The sequence below is a fragment of the Octodon degus genome, unplaced genomic scaffold (assembly GCF_000260255.1).
Source record: "Octodon degus isolate 3935 unplaced genomic scaffold, OctDeg1.0 scaffold00261, whole genome shotgun sequence".
Classification (NCBI taxonomy): Eukaryota; Metazoa; Chordata; class Mammalia; order Rodentia; family Octodontidae; genus Octodon; species Octodon degus.
The window spans coordinates 1,097,436-1,111,742 of NW_004524837.1; the positions used below are offsets into that span (position 1 = coordinate 1,097,436).

The 14,307-nt window shown below is 46.5% G+C and overlaps 2 protein-coding genes across 2 annotated transcripts in view; both read right to left on the minus strand.

The window, feature by feature from the left end:
* Nucleotides 1-1,594: 1,594 nt before the first annotated feature.
* Nucleotides 1,595-2,263, minus strand: Prr18 (proline rich 18). The gene has a single exon (XM_004646233.1). The coding sequence runs from the start codon at nucleotides 2,261-2,263 to the stop codon at nucleotides 1,595-1,597; it is 669 nt and encodes a 222-aa protein (XP_004646290.1).
* A 6,736-nt stretch (nucleotides 2,264-8,999) lies between these two features.
* Nucleotides 9,000-14,307, minus strand: part of Sft2d1 (SFT2 domain containing 1) — a 26,768-nt gene continuing 21,460 nt past the window's right edge. The window contains exons 6-8 of the mRNA XM_004646219.2: nucleotides 12,438-12,496; nucleotides 11,025-11,054; nucleotides 9,000-9,501 (exon numbers count right to left, since the gene is read on the minus strand). Coding sequence (XP_004646276.1) covers nucleotides 9,462-9,501; nucleotides 11,025-11,054; nucleotides 12,438-12,496 — 129 coding nt within the window. The 3' untranslated portion in view covers nucleotides 9,000-9,461. The remainder of the gene's footprint in view (nucleotides 9,502-11,024; nucleotides 11,055-12,437; nucleotides 12,497-14,307) is intronic.

Genomic DNA, 14,307 nt, shown 5'->3' on the forward strand with positions numbered 1-14,307 from the left:
GCCTTCAGAGCTCACACCGAGGGAACAGGGGCACTGTAGAGACTATGCCTCCGCTTTGGCCAGTATGGCTGATTTGCCTCTGTGCTATAAATATATTCATTTTAAGTAAGTCTACCTGCTCTCAAAAATGGGTCAGAAAAGAGCAATTATTCAATGGGTGGGGTTTTGTTTTTTGTGACTCATCTGGAGGCTGATTTGATGTCCACTCAATTAAAGGCCTATGTCTGAAGAAACTGGTGCTAGGAACTTAGACAGAGATATTAAACAGTTCCACAAGAAAAATATACAACTAGTTTTTAAAAAAAACCATGAAGATTTTAAAAGTTAAAATTCCACACATTAAAGTCTAAAGATCAACACTAAACTGGTTATTGACTTACAAAATAAGTAAAAATTGAGGTAATGCATTACTTTTCTTTTTTTTTTTTGGTGGAACCGGGGATTGAACTCAGGCCCTTGCGCTTGCCAGGGAAGCACTTATTCCACTGAGCCATCTCCCCCGCCCTGCATTACTTTTCTATAACCAACCTTATATGATTATAAAAGCTTTCATTTCCTTCCCATCCTTAGTGTTAGATACACTCAAATGCATGGAAGACCTATCTAGATTCAGCTCCAGTTACAGGGAGAAGGGCTGGCTATTAAGAGAGGATTTACCCTTAATTCAAGTAACAGTTTTAAATCACTATGTACAGCAGCACACCACCACCACTTTACGGATTTCAGTAATGAAAAACTAACAGTAACCTCCCACAAGGACTCGCACTGTCCCTGTCAACTGCTCCTGTGGCTCAGGACGTGCAGCACTTTCTGCACCTCCTCTCCTCATGGTCATCTTTCCTCCCCTAGCACAGGACATATTTCATAAGTGTTCAAATAAAGACCACATTCTTAACAAAAGCAACCCTGACCCCCTGCTCTTGCCCCAATCTACCTACTGAAAACAATCCCTCATCTGTGCTCCACGGCACAGCATGTGTAGGAGTGTGTGCAGGTGTGTGATTTGTGTATTACTGCCTATAGCTGTGAGTGATTTTGTGTCTGTAATTGTGTGTAAGTGCATGTGTGTGCGTGCACCTGGGCAAGTGTGACTGGGCCTGTGTGAGCTCACTTGGCATGAAGGAAAAATTCACTAAGATTCACCTGTGATGTAAAGCCTCGTTTCCAAAATCAGAAATGAGGTTAACTTTGTGTTTCTGGGCTTCCCAACCTCTAACATTTTTCTAATTTGGGGAAAAACACCAAACTTATAAATGAAGCACCACGTCCCAGGTGTACAACAGGCAGCCACTCTCCTGGTTCCCCCACCTTCTGCCAATCCAGCTCACCCCAGCCTATGTCTAGAGCGATGCCCATCGTAGACAGTGGTACAGGGCCTGCCCACCTGGGGCCTCAGGAAACCGTGGGCGGGGTGGGAGGCATCCCAACGGCTGCAGACTTGTGGAGCACCAAGAGGAGGGCAGCACTGCAGGAGGCGGGCCCGGGGTGGGCAGGGCTCACAAGGCGGCAGGTGGGCCACGGACCTCGGGGAAGCACAGGTCTGGGGGCGGCCCAGGTGCGGTCCTAGCGCGGTCTGGTCGCAGGCCCGCATGGCTCACAGTGTGCTCAGGTGCGGCAGCGAGCCCAAAGGTCCGGCGCGGTCGCGCGCGGCGGCTGCCGACTCCACACCGCGAAGCCACTCGGTGCACTTGCGCACCAGGCCCTCGTCGCGGCCCTCGACTTCCTCCTCGTACTCCACGTCGTCGTACTTGTGCCGCTCGTTGAGCAGCGACACCGGCAGCACAGGGCGTGGGTCTGGGGCCTGCACACCACGGGCAGCGGGTCGGCGAGTGGACGCGCGCCGCGGGTCCACGGCCGGCGCGGGGAGGGGTCTGCGGGGCCGGGCCAGTAGCTGTTTCTCCAGGTGGCGCCTCTGGATGACCAGGATGGCCTCAGGGGTGAGGCTCAGGTGGAAGCGCGTGGCGCCGTCCATCCTGGGCCCCGCCGAGATCGCAGCCGGGCTGTGGCCGGAGCCCACGGGCCGGGGCGTGGCGCACGTGGCTGAGGTCTCGGCGCGGCCGGGTGAGGCCAGGGGCGGGGCGCGCTCGGGGGCCGGCGGCCTTTTCAGGGTGGCTGAGGGCCAGGAGCTGGAGAGGAGCCCCTCAGACATCTCGAGGGGCCGTCTCTTCCTTTCTTCCGTGCTGGCGGCCGGCTGCACACAGGGCCTGCGAGGAGGCGGACGCGAGGCGGGGACCCCCGGAGTGGACGCGGGCGGGAAGGGCATGGTGCGCCGAGCTGGCTGCTGTCAGCGCCCTGGAAGGAGACCGGCGGGTCTTAGCCCAGAGCACCGCGGGCCCGAGCCCCTGTTACCCCATCTGTTGCAGAACGGCCAAGCCCGCTACACCCACCTGCGTTCAGCTGCAGAATCTCCAGCCCGCGGACCTGAAGCAGCGGCACCGCCCACCTCCCCCCGCCCCTTGCGGCTCGGGGCGCTCCTCCACCCCGGGCTCCGGGCTGAACCCTGCGAGCGCCCACCAAACGCGGGGCCGCCGGCGAGTCCTGGCGTCTCCCGGTCCGCTCCGCAGAGATGCGCCAGGCTGGGCCGGCGGCGGGAGGAGGAGCTGCCGCGGTCGCTAGGGGCGCGGGCCTGACAGGTCCTGGGCTGGTGTCACCGACTGGGAGACAAAGTGCCAGACAAGAGGCAGGGGCGGCAGCTGGGGCCCAGCGCCTCTACCCCTTCACCCAGCCCAGCTGGCCCTCCCATCAGAAGTGGGGAGCGGGTCCCTGGGGGAACCCGTGGTGCTTAGCACATTGGAGAGAAAATCTTACGACATGGTGGGAAAGAGATCGCGGATCAATGTGGTTGTGCCAGCTGCACGTTCTGGAATCACCAAGGAGTCTCATGGGGTGCAGGGAGTGGGGTTCACTGAGTCATTTGTGGTTCACTTACAGTTAATGCCACTCCTTAAAGAGTTGTTTTAAAATAAAAAAAAAACCTATTTTACTATACAAACCCAATTATAACTTGGTAAAGGTTTCAGCTTCATAACGATGTCACAGAAAACAAGGAACAGTTTTAATGATTATTGAAAGCAAGTTTCACTATCACACCAGATGATTACAAATGAGTATTTACCATCAATGTGTATCTTGGTTTCAGAGGCACTAAAATATTCCTACATTATACTTACTTTTATCGAATAAATCAAAAAGATTCACAGGACCAGTCCCTGTATTACACCTAAGGATAACCATCAACTGTTCAGTTCTCCAAAAATTACTTTTTCATACCAGCAGCTTGCCTGGGTGAACCTGGGTACAAAGTCAGACTGTGAGGGTTATGGCCCTCGGTTAGGTCAGAGCATATGCAAATGTGAGTAAACTGGTGGCCCCTACTGGGTCAGAGCAGCATGGCACCCTCTCCCTCCTCTGTTCTGCAGCAGACAGCTGCTGGATAGAGTAGTCAAGCAAATTTGAGAGGTGGCAAAAACAGTTCTCACCAGACTGGGGGATGGGGCTGGCCATGACTTCTGCCAGCCCCTCAAAATCAACCGGTATTTACATACTCTGAATGAACTTCAGAGACACTTTCAAAACTGAATGCTGGGTCACAGGAGACTTCAACTCTGTCAAGGCCTCGGGGATAGCCAGCCTCTGCCTGTAGGCTCAATTTAAGTCCTAAGGTGCTGGAAACACACAGGGTCTCATTCCAGGTTACAGTGTTTAGGAAGGTATGGGAATTGGCGTGTGCCAGGAAAGGATGAAGGGGGTAGGGGGCTTGGGATCAGATGCCATTTGATCTGGGGGCACAGTTCAAGAAGAAAATCAACTAAAAGCTGGATAACAGCATGTCACCTGTGGACCCAAGCAATTCAAAAGCGGTGCTGGAGCCCAAGATAACATGCAAACTATAGTCTGCTTCTCTCAGTGGGCTGACAGATTGTGTATGTACTAACTCTTAGGGTGCTACAGCAGTGGAAGTGAGAAGGGTGAGAGGCAGGGGTGGCCAGGCAACTTCCTAATACTAAGAGCTTTTTCATATTCAAGAAAGTCTATGAGACTAGCACTCCCATTTACATTTCTGTATCTATTGTACTGAGAATGTGAGGCACCAGCCCAACACCACCCAGCTCAAGGAGCTTCAATTCCAGGAATGTGAATCCAAATCCAGATGGGACCATCATGCTGAAGAAGGAAAAGCCACCTGGCAGGGGGCTGGACCTTGTGAGCTTCCACCTCCAAAGGAGTAGAAATCTGGGTACATGTGAGCCAAGAAAGTAAGTTTTTTCAGACTGTTGTACTATTTATTTTCTTTTTGAGACACAGTGTTGATATGCAGATCAGGCTGACCTTGAACTCCTTTGTAGCCCAAACTGGCCTTGAACTTGAAGTAATCCTCCTGCCTCAGCCTCACCAGTGCTGGGATTACAGGTATGTGCCACTACACCTTGCCCAGACTGATGTACATGAGAACCAGACCAGGAACTGGGATTCTTCATGCCTTCCCAGATGGCTGTCCCAGCCCAGAAGCTGGGAAGCTGGGAGTTGGCCTGCTGCTTGAGAGTCAGAGACATTTTGGCCTTTCAGAAGTTAGAAGAGTGGCTTGGCCTGGAAGGGAGCACAGGAAAACAGCACTAGCTGTTTAGTGCTGAAGTCACTGACATCAACTGTCACATGCAAGGCCAGCCAGTGGCAGCTACAGCAGGAAGATGACACCAAGAAAGTGACCAAATAACTTTAGGATAGGAGTTGTACTGCAAAGTGATGAGTTAAAATTCTCAAAATTTAAAATTTAAAAAGATGGCCATGCCTACTAATTCCAGTTACTCAAGAGACTGAAGCAGAAAGATTCAAGGTCAGCCTGGGTAACTTAGGTGACGCTGTCTTAAGATAAAATGTCTTTAGTGTGGAGTATGGTTGTGTACTCTAGGTATGAGTTGACTAGGCTAACTGGCAGCTGACAGGCATGTCCACTGTCACAGCTGAGGTCCACATTCAGTATTTTTCACCTGAGCCACTGGAAATTCAACAACAACTTCAGAGAAGCCTTGAAAACATTTTCATGGTTTAGTTTTAAACTTCAAGAGATGGTATCATCTGTGTTTATGGGGAAACACAACACAAAGTCCAAGGTTCTATTCTGGGGATAATAAAGATAAGGCAGCCTTCAAACATCAATGTGAGTTCTTCCTTCGACTCTGCCCTAACTGCTGGTGCTGGTCCAGTTGCAAGGTCCTCCACTTGACCTCCCCAGCTCCTGGAACCCTGAGTTCCTGTCAGTCATCTGGGTCATTGGCATACAAGGTCCTACACCAGGGTCTTGCTGTGACAGCTGCCACAAATCAGTGTGGCCAGAACCCTGAGGGATGAAGACACACCCAACACTGCTGATACCCGCCATGCATGGCCTACCCTCAGCAGCCTGCACCAATGATGCCCGAGCCCTGACATGCTTCCCTCTGTGGTTCACTGTGGGGTCACCCAGGCACTGAGACCACTATATCCCAAAGAATCAGAGATGTATAAAATCAGTCTCTTCTGCATTTTACTGCAGTCCACTTTCACAGACATGATGGATGCCCACCCTTCTTTGGTAGCCTATACACTGAATGGTGGCCAGCACTGTCCATGCTCTTTTGCTTCCCACAAATCCAATGGCGTCAAAGCCAGTCCAACCTCAGCTTTAACTTTTCTTTTCTTTTCTTTTTTTTTTTTTAATGTATTTGGTACCAGGGATCGAACCCCAGTCCCTGCATTTGCTTAAGCAGGCACTTAGCTCACAGAGCCACGTCATCAGCCCTTACCTTCTTTGAGATAAGCAATTTGAGGCCTAGAGTGAAATGCCTGATCAGGTTTAAAAAGAGGTGGGTAGGCACCACCCAGAACTCCATGCTGAGGGCAGGCAAACCTGCTCAGAGTTCCCTGCCCCAGCTTTAGTGCTCCTTCCTCGGAAGTAGCTGCTGAACTTCACGAGAGCAGCGTCTCATGTGTCCATGCCAAAAGTTATCAACATTTAGGGATGCTTTTGAGGCTCCAGAAAAAAACAATGGAACACTCAACGCAGAAACACTACATTGTGCATCATGGGGCCGTGGTAGGTCAAAGTGACCATGAAGCCCTAAAGCCTACCACGGCCCCCTGCTGCGGCCCCCTGGCATGATTTCTCAGGGCGACTCCTTGCACATTCATGGGAACGGACCTTGGTGCCAGCCACACCGCATCAAGCACACACTAATGTGTGCTCGTCAACTGCCATTCCTGCTCCTGCTGTTGGCCAGCTGGATAAGCACCTAAGAGGTAAGGAAGGAGGACACAGAAGAGGAAAGGCAGGGTAAGGACAGAGCACACACTGTCACGCTCAAGCCTTTTTTTTTTAGGAGAACACAAAATGGTAAAAAAAAGAAAAAAATTAAGAAATGTTACAGAAGTTCACCAAACAAAATAATAGGAATTCAACATGTTATCTTAAAACTAGTTCAGATTACCAGATATAAACATGCAAAACTGATTTTAAAACATTGTAAGAAATTAAAGAGAAAAACATTTAAGCATTAAGTGCTCCTTTCACTAGACCAGCAGAGGTGAGCAGTAGTTACCCAAGCCAGCCTGCAGACATAAATGTATCTTTTTCCCTTCTTTGTTTTGTCCTTTCCCTCATCCCAGCACACTGCACATTTGACTCAGAAGCCAGGGGGCCCTTCGGTAAAGCCCAGCCTGAAGAATCCCGCAGGCGCTTAGACTCACACGTGTCCTCTCTGGCCTCAACAGAAGCTGAATTTTAACTACCTTGCTTAAGTGGCATCCACACAAAAAGAAGCTGTGGCACAGGCTTCGGCTGGCCCTGTTCAGGGTGGAAAATGCAGCCAGGCTCCCGCTCTTTCTAGGGCGCTCTGACACCTGTCCTCCCTGCCCTGCATCCTTGTAGGGGTGGAGACGGGCAGGCTCAGCTGGACAGGGACTCAAGTGCCGAGCTAAGAGCACCGTCTCCTGCCCCTGCACAGGAGCACAGCAGGTCCCCGGCTCTGAGGCTGGTGCAGGGCTGTGCTCACAGCTCGCTCCCCAACCCCAGCAGCCCAGGTCTTCAGATGTGGGCCACTGTCACCATCTCTGGGCCGGCTCTGAGAGCATCGTTTTCAGCCAGGAAGCCTGAGAGCTCCAGCAGGGTGAAACCACATCTGTGTTCTGGCACATCTCTTCACAGCCTCTGAAGATTTAAGAACCTACTTCTGTCCTGGGCCGGGTCCCACTCCACAGAGGGACTTTACCCAAAGGTGCTCCATGTTCTCCCTGAGATGCTTCTTACCCGCTCCGCACACACCAGGGTGGGTCCGAGGCACATATTGCCCCAACTGTAACTCTGCAGAGCCTCCACTCTAACTTCTGCTCCAGGCAGGATGGGTGTGTTACTCTCTGCGAGTGATCTGTGCTCTGTCCTGTGTAGCTCTTGCTCAAGGACTCCAGAGTTCAGCAGCGAGGGTGCCTGGAATTCAGGTTTTCTAGCTGATTCCTACTTCTTTCAAATGGATTCCTAGAAGGCCCCACTTTTGGTGAGGCTAACCCTAGCCCAACCAATCAGAAAGCATTTCAACTTAAAAGTCAACAGCCATTTCTCAGTGGCATTCCCAGTTGTTTTCTTCCCTGTGTAATGTTCCTGCCTCATGTTGACAGGGAAGCAGACAAGATGATTGACAGGCACAGCACAGCACACTGGACGGCAGGAGTGGATGTCTCTCACACATCCTGGTCACCCCTAGTGTGCACCAACAGGGCCATATCAGGCCCACCGCGGGTATGTAGCACATGACAGCTTTTCCCCAATGTGTTCTGAGTGCTAAGCTCTTATCGTATTACTGCCATTTGCTAATTGTCTAAAGCAAAACTGGTCCCTTGGAGTGTGTTGTCCACAACCTGTTTCCTGCATCACTGGCCCCACCTCCTCCACACCAGCCCCCTCCTCCACTCAGCGGTTGCCACGGTCTGCCCTACAGCTAGTGCCCTACATTCCACACCCCAAGGGACCCTGAGGAGCCTCTGTAGCAGCAGTCCCCACTGTGACAACTGACACCTCCTTGGGGCCAAGCTGTAGAGCTGTCCTGCACAGTACCTCCTCATCCCTCAGACTACTCTTCCTTGCACCAATGGAGGAGGATGGTAGCCAGTAGGCTCAACTTCTGCCATCCTTGGGTCTGAGCCTGGCCAATGCTCCACTCTGTTATAACAACAATACTCTCAAGCACTCACAATGTCCCAGCAATCATTACTCTGTCCTATAAGGATACATCTCCACGAGGATCTGCCTGCTGTCCCTGGTTTACCAGGCTAACTATGCAAAAGTGATTTTTCAGTGGCCCGCTTCCCTAACCAATCTCACTAGCCTGAGATCGGACCACCTTCTCTTTGCACTCCAGTACCACACTGGCTGTACCTACTTGGCCCTTCCTGTTGAACACTGGCTAGGCTAGGGTCAGTGCACGAGGGAAGAGAGGCGTCAGGCTATGGCTTCTCCCTCTCTGCCACCTCTCAATAGCCTCCAACCCCCAGTCCTGTGATGGTCTCCTGCTCTGATCCCCATTTCAGGGTAAGGCAGCTTCCTGTTTTGGCTGGTACCAGGGTCACCTCCCTCTGCCAGCACCTTTGTGACCACTGCCCCACTTACATTCCTTCCAGACTGCCTCGCTAGCGCTGTTTTCAGGGCCGATGCCTTTCCCACACCTGAACTACTTAAGACAGAGTCTGTATATTCTTTGTCTACATAAAGATGACATGAAAAAAATTTAATTTAATTTTATTTATTTATGTGTGTGTGTGTGTGTGTGTGTGTGTGTGTGTGTCCAGCTCAGCCCACCAGGGGGCGGGGCTGGCTGGCATGTGGTGCTGGGGGATTGAACAGCGGTCCCTGTGCTTTGCTAAGCTTGTTCCAAGTAGCTCCTTTAGACCATTGAGCCATCTCACCAGCCCCGAAAAAAATTTATTGAATCACTTAAAATATTATAAATTCAATCCAGAAAATGTTATTTTTCCAAGAATGGGTTTATTTTAAAATTGTAAAGATATATATATTATTTTTATTACATGTATACAATAAGGAATTTTAAGCATAAAGCACAAAGCTTCACATTTTTAAAGTTAAAAAATGGGTATCTCAAAAATGTAGATTTTTTTAAAAGCCAAATAATCTGCATACATCTCACAGCATAGATTTATCCCTTAAATATTCACATTTCCAAAGCCCCTTTGAAAAGATTTAAAAAACTGGCTAAAGAGTATTTACAATTGACAATGATTAAAATCTCCTCATCTTTGGAAGATCGTGTTAATAACACACAGTACAAAGCCAGGTGCGTGGAACACTCTAAGAGTGGTTTTACCAGGACACAAAATGAGCCTGTGACGCCGCTGGAGTGATCACTGCACCAGGAACAGCCCCCTGCACAACAGTCCACCACACTCCAATGTTCCTTCCCAGGAGATGCTTCTGATTTTTAACTTAGGATAGAAGAGCAGCATTTAAGTACTGCATCCCTGGTGAAAAGGAGGGAAAAACCAGAATGTAGCAACATTTCTCAAGAGCAAATCTGTAAAATGAGTTCCTACCAACTACAGCCTCTTTGCCTGGAACTCACTGGACTCTTCCATGGCTTTTAATTAACTAGAACTTTGCTAAAAAAAAAAAAAAAAAACTCAGACTAGAATATGTTGCCAAAATGGGGTTTACCTAAGAAATTTTCTCCAGCATACATGCTGATCTTAATACAAAGAAAAAGATTTTAAACACCAATAATAGCCTAACAAAAGAACTAACTTTGAAAAAGAATGAATGAACTAAATTTTATGTTTTATTTTGTTTCTAGTTTCTTGAGAGGGCCTCACTTTTGTAACTCAGGCTGGCCTTTAACTCCTGGCTTCCTCCTACCTCAGCCTCCTAAGTGCTAGGATTACAGGCATGTGCCACCACTCCCAGCCAGAACTGGATTTCAAAAGCACACGGCTTATCACTGCATCCTAAAATTATAAAACATTAATGTGATAAACCTCATTCACCTTTTACATTTTCTTCCATAACTATATGTCTGAATTATTACATAATACATTTATTTTTAAAAAACCTTCTTCTTTGTTAAAAATATCCACCAAAAAATATGAGACTTACTCCTCAATTTGTTCTTTTGTGCAGAACCCTAAATTTCTGCAGAAGGGGTGGTCATTTTCAAGACTGGCGCCCCCTGTGCAGAACCCGGGACCAGCCGCACAGCCCCGGTGCCTCGCTAACCGTCCTCCATGCTGAATGCTGCGAAGCGCCCTGGAGCAGCTGCGCGGCAGTGCGGGGCCTGCTGCTCTTGCTCTCTGTACTTGACTCTGGCTCATTTTTTTCTCCTTATAGTAAATGTTCATCAGGAAGATAATCTATCTGAAACTAATTTTTTTCCTTGTTTATTATAGGTAAATAATTTTGCTTTTTTGACCCAAAAGAAAAAAGAAAAAAAAAAAAAAACACACATCTTCTAATTTCACAAAGAAGCGAAGTCATACCTCTCCAAATCTTTTCCAAATCTCTCAGGTCTAAATCTGAATTAGTTTTGGTATTCCTCCCTGGCTAAATCAAAATATCTTCATAAATGTTTAAGAAAATGGCAGTTACCTCTTGATTATATAGTCTATGCATGTTTCTGCTTCTAAAAACAAACATTCATGTATCACATCTCATTTTTTTCCCCAAAAGTAAAAACTTGTTTTACTGGAGTTTCTGTGCCATCATTACTGAATGTCTAGCCACAGAGGAATTTGGAATAATCTCCTAACTACAAATGTTCAAGTTATAAAGCAGGAGGAAACTCCCAACCCCACCTACTACACACATTCAAGATACTTCCGTGGGGACACTATGTAGCAAGCTTTTCAATGCATTTAAAAAAGTATTTCCTTTCTTTAAGCAAGAAATCAAAGTTAACAAGGGCAGGGGCTCTTAAAATTCTATAGTAAAAATTATTTAAATTCATGTAATTTTCTTTTAAGAACTGGAAATAATGAAATTCAAACAAGCTCACCTTGCATATGGGATGTATGACAAACTGTACCTGCAACAGAGAGTCAAGCATGTTAACATGTGCTCTACACTGCTGCTTACTTTACACCAAGAGGCTGCGTCTACCACCGCAGCACAGCGCTCCTAGAGGCTCTCAGTGTGATTCCAGACCAAAGGGAAAGGTTTTTTTTTTTTTTTTTTTTGACCAAAGGGAAAGGGTCCCTTGTTTAAAACTTGGAGCGTTAGGCCCCATCCAGATATCTTCAATCTCAAGACTGTTTTATTCATATCATCTGGTTTTGTGTTTTTTTCCATTTTTTGTTTTTTGTTTTTCAGTACCAGGGACTGAACCTTGGGCCTTAGGCAAGCTGGGTAAGTGCTCTTCCACAGAGCAATGGCTCTAGACCACTATTACCAAACACTCCAGTCAATTCTGACGCACACCAAACTGTGGGCATGCCATTATAAAGTTACTTTTATTTTTTTAAGCAGAAATATAAAATAACTGAGAAATACTATATTCTTCTTTAGGAATAAATCAGTTATCGAATAAAAATTAGGAAAAAAGGTCAAAAGGAGAGAAAATAACCAAGAGATTCCATTTCTCCATATTGCAGTGAAAAAACATCAACATTATACAGTAACTGAAATATGTGGACAGTTATAAAGGAATAGGGTCAAAAGAACAACTGATTCCAGGCTGGAAAACAAATAAAAAGAGATTTAAAATTGTAAAACTAGGGAGAGGTTAGTGGTATTAGGAGTCAAGCAAGACATACCTCTAGGAAACAAAGGCAAACATTATCTAATATGGAAGAGGGCAAGGAGCCTGCAGAGGCATATTCAGTCAGACCAAACTTCACAGCCTTGACACAGATGGACCAGATGGGGGCAGGATACACAAAGGGCTGCGAGGAACAGGACAGTGTCCCCAGGGAGATGTGCACTCAGGTGCTTAGAAAGTGGGAGAGAAAACTGCCCGTAGAAGAATACTAGAGAACAGCACTGAGCAAGTGTTCAAGTCACTGCCCATGTAGAAAGCATCTCTAGGTTAGCGCAGGACCACATAACGCACATGAGGAGTAGCTCCTACTTGCAAGTACCCAGGACAGAGTGCAGGATGCCTGGTGAACTGATCTTCACTAAGGTCATCCTGTGATTTGGCCTCTTCTGTAACATCATGGGCACTGTCCACATATCAGTTTTTGTTCCCAGAACACATCACCTTACTTCTATGTGAGTACACCTCAGAGCCTCCTAAAGGTACCATTTAGGCACACTCATCAACTTAGGACACCTCACGTTGTCTCCCAAGGTCTAGCTCCAAAGCACGCTTCTAATCTCTATTTTCAGAGTTTGGCAGATTCCAAACAAAAAGCTTCACATGCCATTCCACACCATTTTAACTTTTTAAGTAGCACTTGAGAAGACTTACCAGGTCATTGACAAGAACTGCAATATGCAGAATAATAAGGCCAGTCCCTTCTTATGCCACTAGCAAGAACAAAAACAGGAATCAATTCAGGACTTTCAAAAATACTTTTTACAATTAAGTTCAATTTTAGTCTGACACAAACTTAAATACTCAAAGTACATATTTCCAAAACTCTATTAAATGTCACTACAATAACTATGTATCAAAGTAATAAACTTTTAAAGGTTAGATCTTTAAAAAATTGATGTTAATGTTTTTAGGATCAACAATTAAAATCCCTTTTACTCAGACCATATCTCATTATGGAATTTACTTATGTCTCCCTGTTCTTTTTCTTATTTTCTTTTCTTTTTCTTATTTTCTGAAATAAAACTTTTTTTTTTTTGTATTTTAGGGCAGGACCTACAGGGTGTTCAGGGTCTCACTACTAGATTGGGCTTGTAGTGATCCGCCTGTTTACAGCCTCCCAAGAGCTGGGATTACAGGCTGCGCCACCACACCCAGTCTCAATTGCTGTCTCAGTACACCCCAGGGGTGGGGCCAGCACATCTGCTCGCAGGCTCTTTAATCTATTGAGCTATTTGGCTGGCCCTTGAAATAAAACTTTATTCTTGAGATCTTCTGGAATATAAGCAGTTTCCATGTTGATTATTTCTCAAAATTAATCTATTTTGGGAATGCTTGTCTATCATTTTTTTGGTTTCAGGGCAGAGGCCTAAACCCAGGACCTTGTGAATGCTGGACAAACACACTATCCCCAGCACTACTGCTGTTTTTATTTAGTTGCTTCTTTATTTTTAATCTGCTTACAAATAAGATGCTACAATATCCCCAGATGTAAATCAATGTTTCCTAGAGAGCTACAGAAGTTTTTTTCTTTTTCTTTTTAATACTGGGGATCTAACTCAGGACTTTGTGCTTTGCACTTGCCAGGCACGTGTTTATGCTGCTGAGCTATCTCTCCAACTGTAATAGATTTTATAGAATATTCTTTATCATTAGGAAAGGAGACCTAAGTGAATCTTTACACCATAGAAATAAAAAAGAAAATCAGAAATTTCTTTTTTGTTTTTTGTTGGAACTGGGGATTGAATTCAGGCCTTTGTGCTTGCAAGGCAAGTGCTTATTCTACTGAGCTATCTCCCTGGCCTACAGACATTTCTAACAGAACATTTTAAAAGTACATTGCCTTTCTTTTTTATTTATTTATCTTATTTTTTTTTTTTTTTTTTGTCCTGGGAATTGAACTCAGGACCTTGTGCTTACCAGGCAGATGCTGTACCACAGAGCTATACTCCCAGTCCAGCACTTCTTTAAAAACGTGTTATTTTCCTCATAGCTTAAGAATTACCACCAGGCCCTTTGGCAAACAGGCATGGCACAATAAACAAAACTAAGTCTCAAGAGCTGGAGTAAGTGAAGTGGGCTATAATAATGTAACTTCCTCGAGGCTAATGAAGAGCTATTCATTTACCTGTATTTGGGTTCTTTTGTCTCTTTAGTTATATTCTTCTATTTTCACGGCCTCTTCCCTGATGGTTTGACCATCTTGTCACCCATTCCCTGTTCCTGCCTCTTCCTCCTCTTCTTCCTCCATCCTCCTAAGCCACAAGGTCACTGCACAGCCCACAGCAATCACAGAAGACAGAGAACCCAGACCCCCGAGAGGTCTTTTTCCATCCAGATGGTGTCAGAGATATCAGCCCAGCCTCAACAATGTGAGCTTGTGAGGATTTACACATTCAACAATTACCTGTGCCTACACTGAAGACAGCAGACTCCACTGTATGACTAGCCAACTGGACTTACAAATCATGCTTTAGGAACACCTGATCTTTGTTTGTTTGTTTGTTTATTTATTTATTTATTT

Excerpts from the sequence above, each read along its gene's own strand:
- Prr18 (XM_004646233.1), bottom strand. The coding sequence starts at position 2,263 with ATGCCCTTCCCGCCCGCGTCCACTCCGGGGGTCCCCGCCTCGCGTCCG.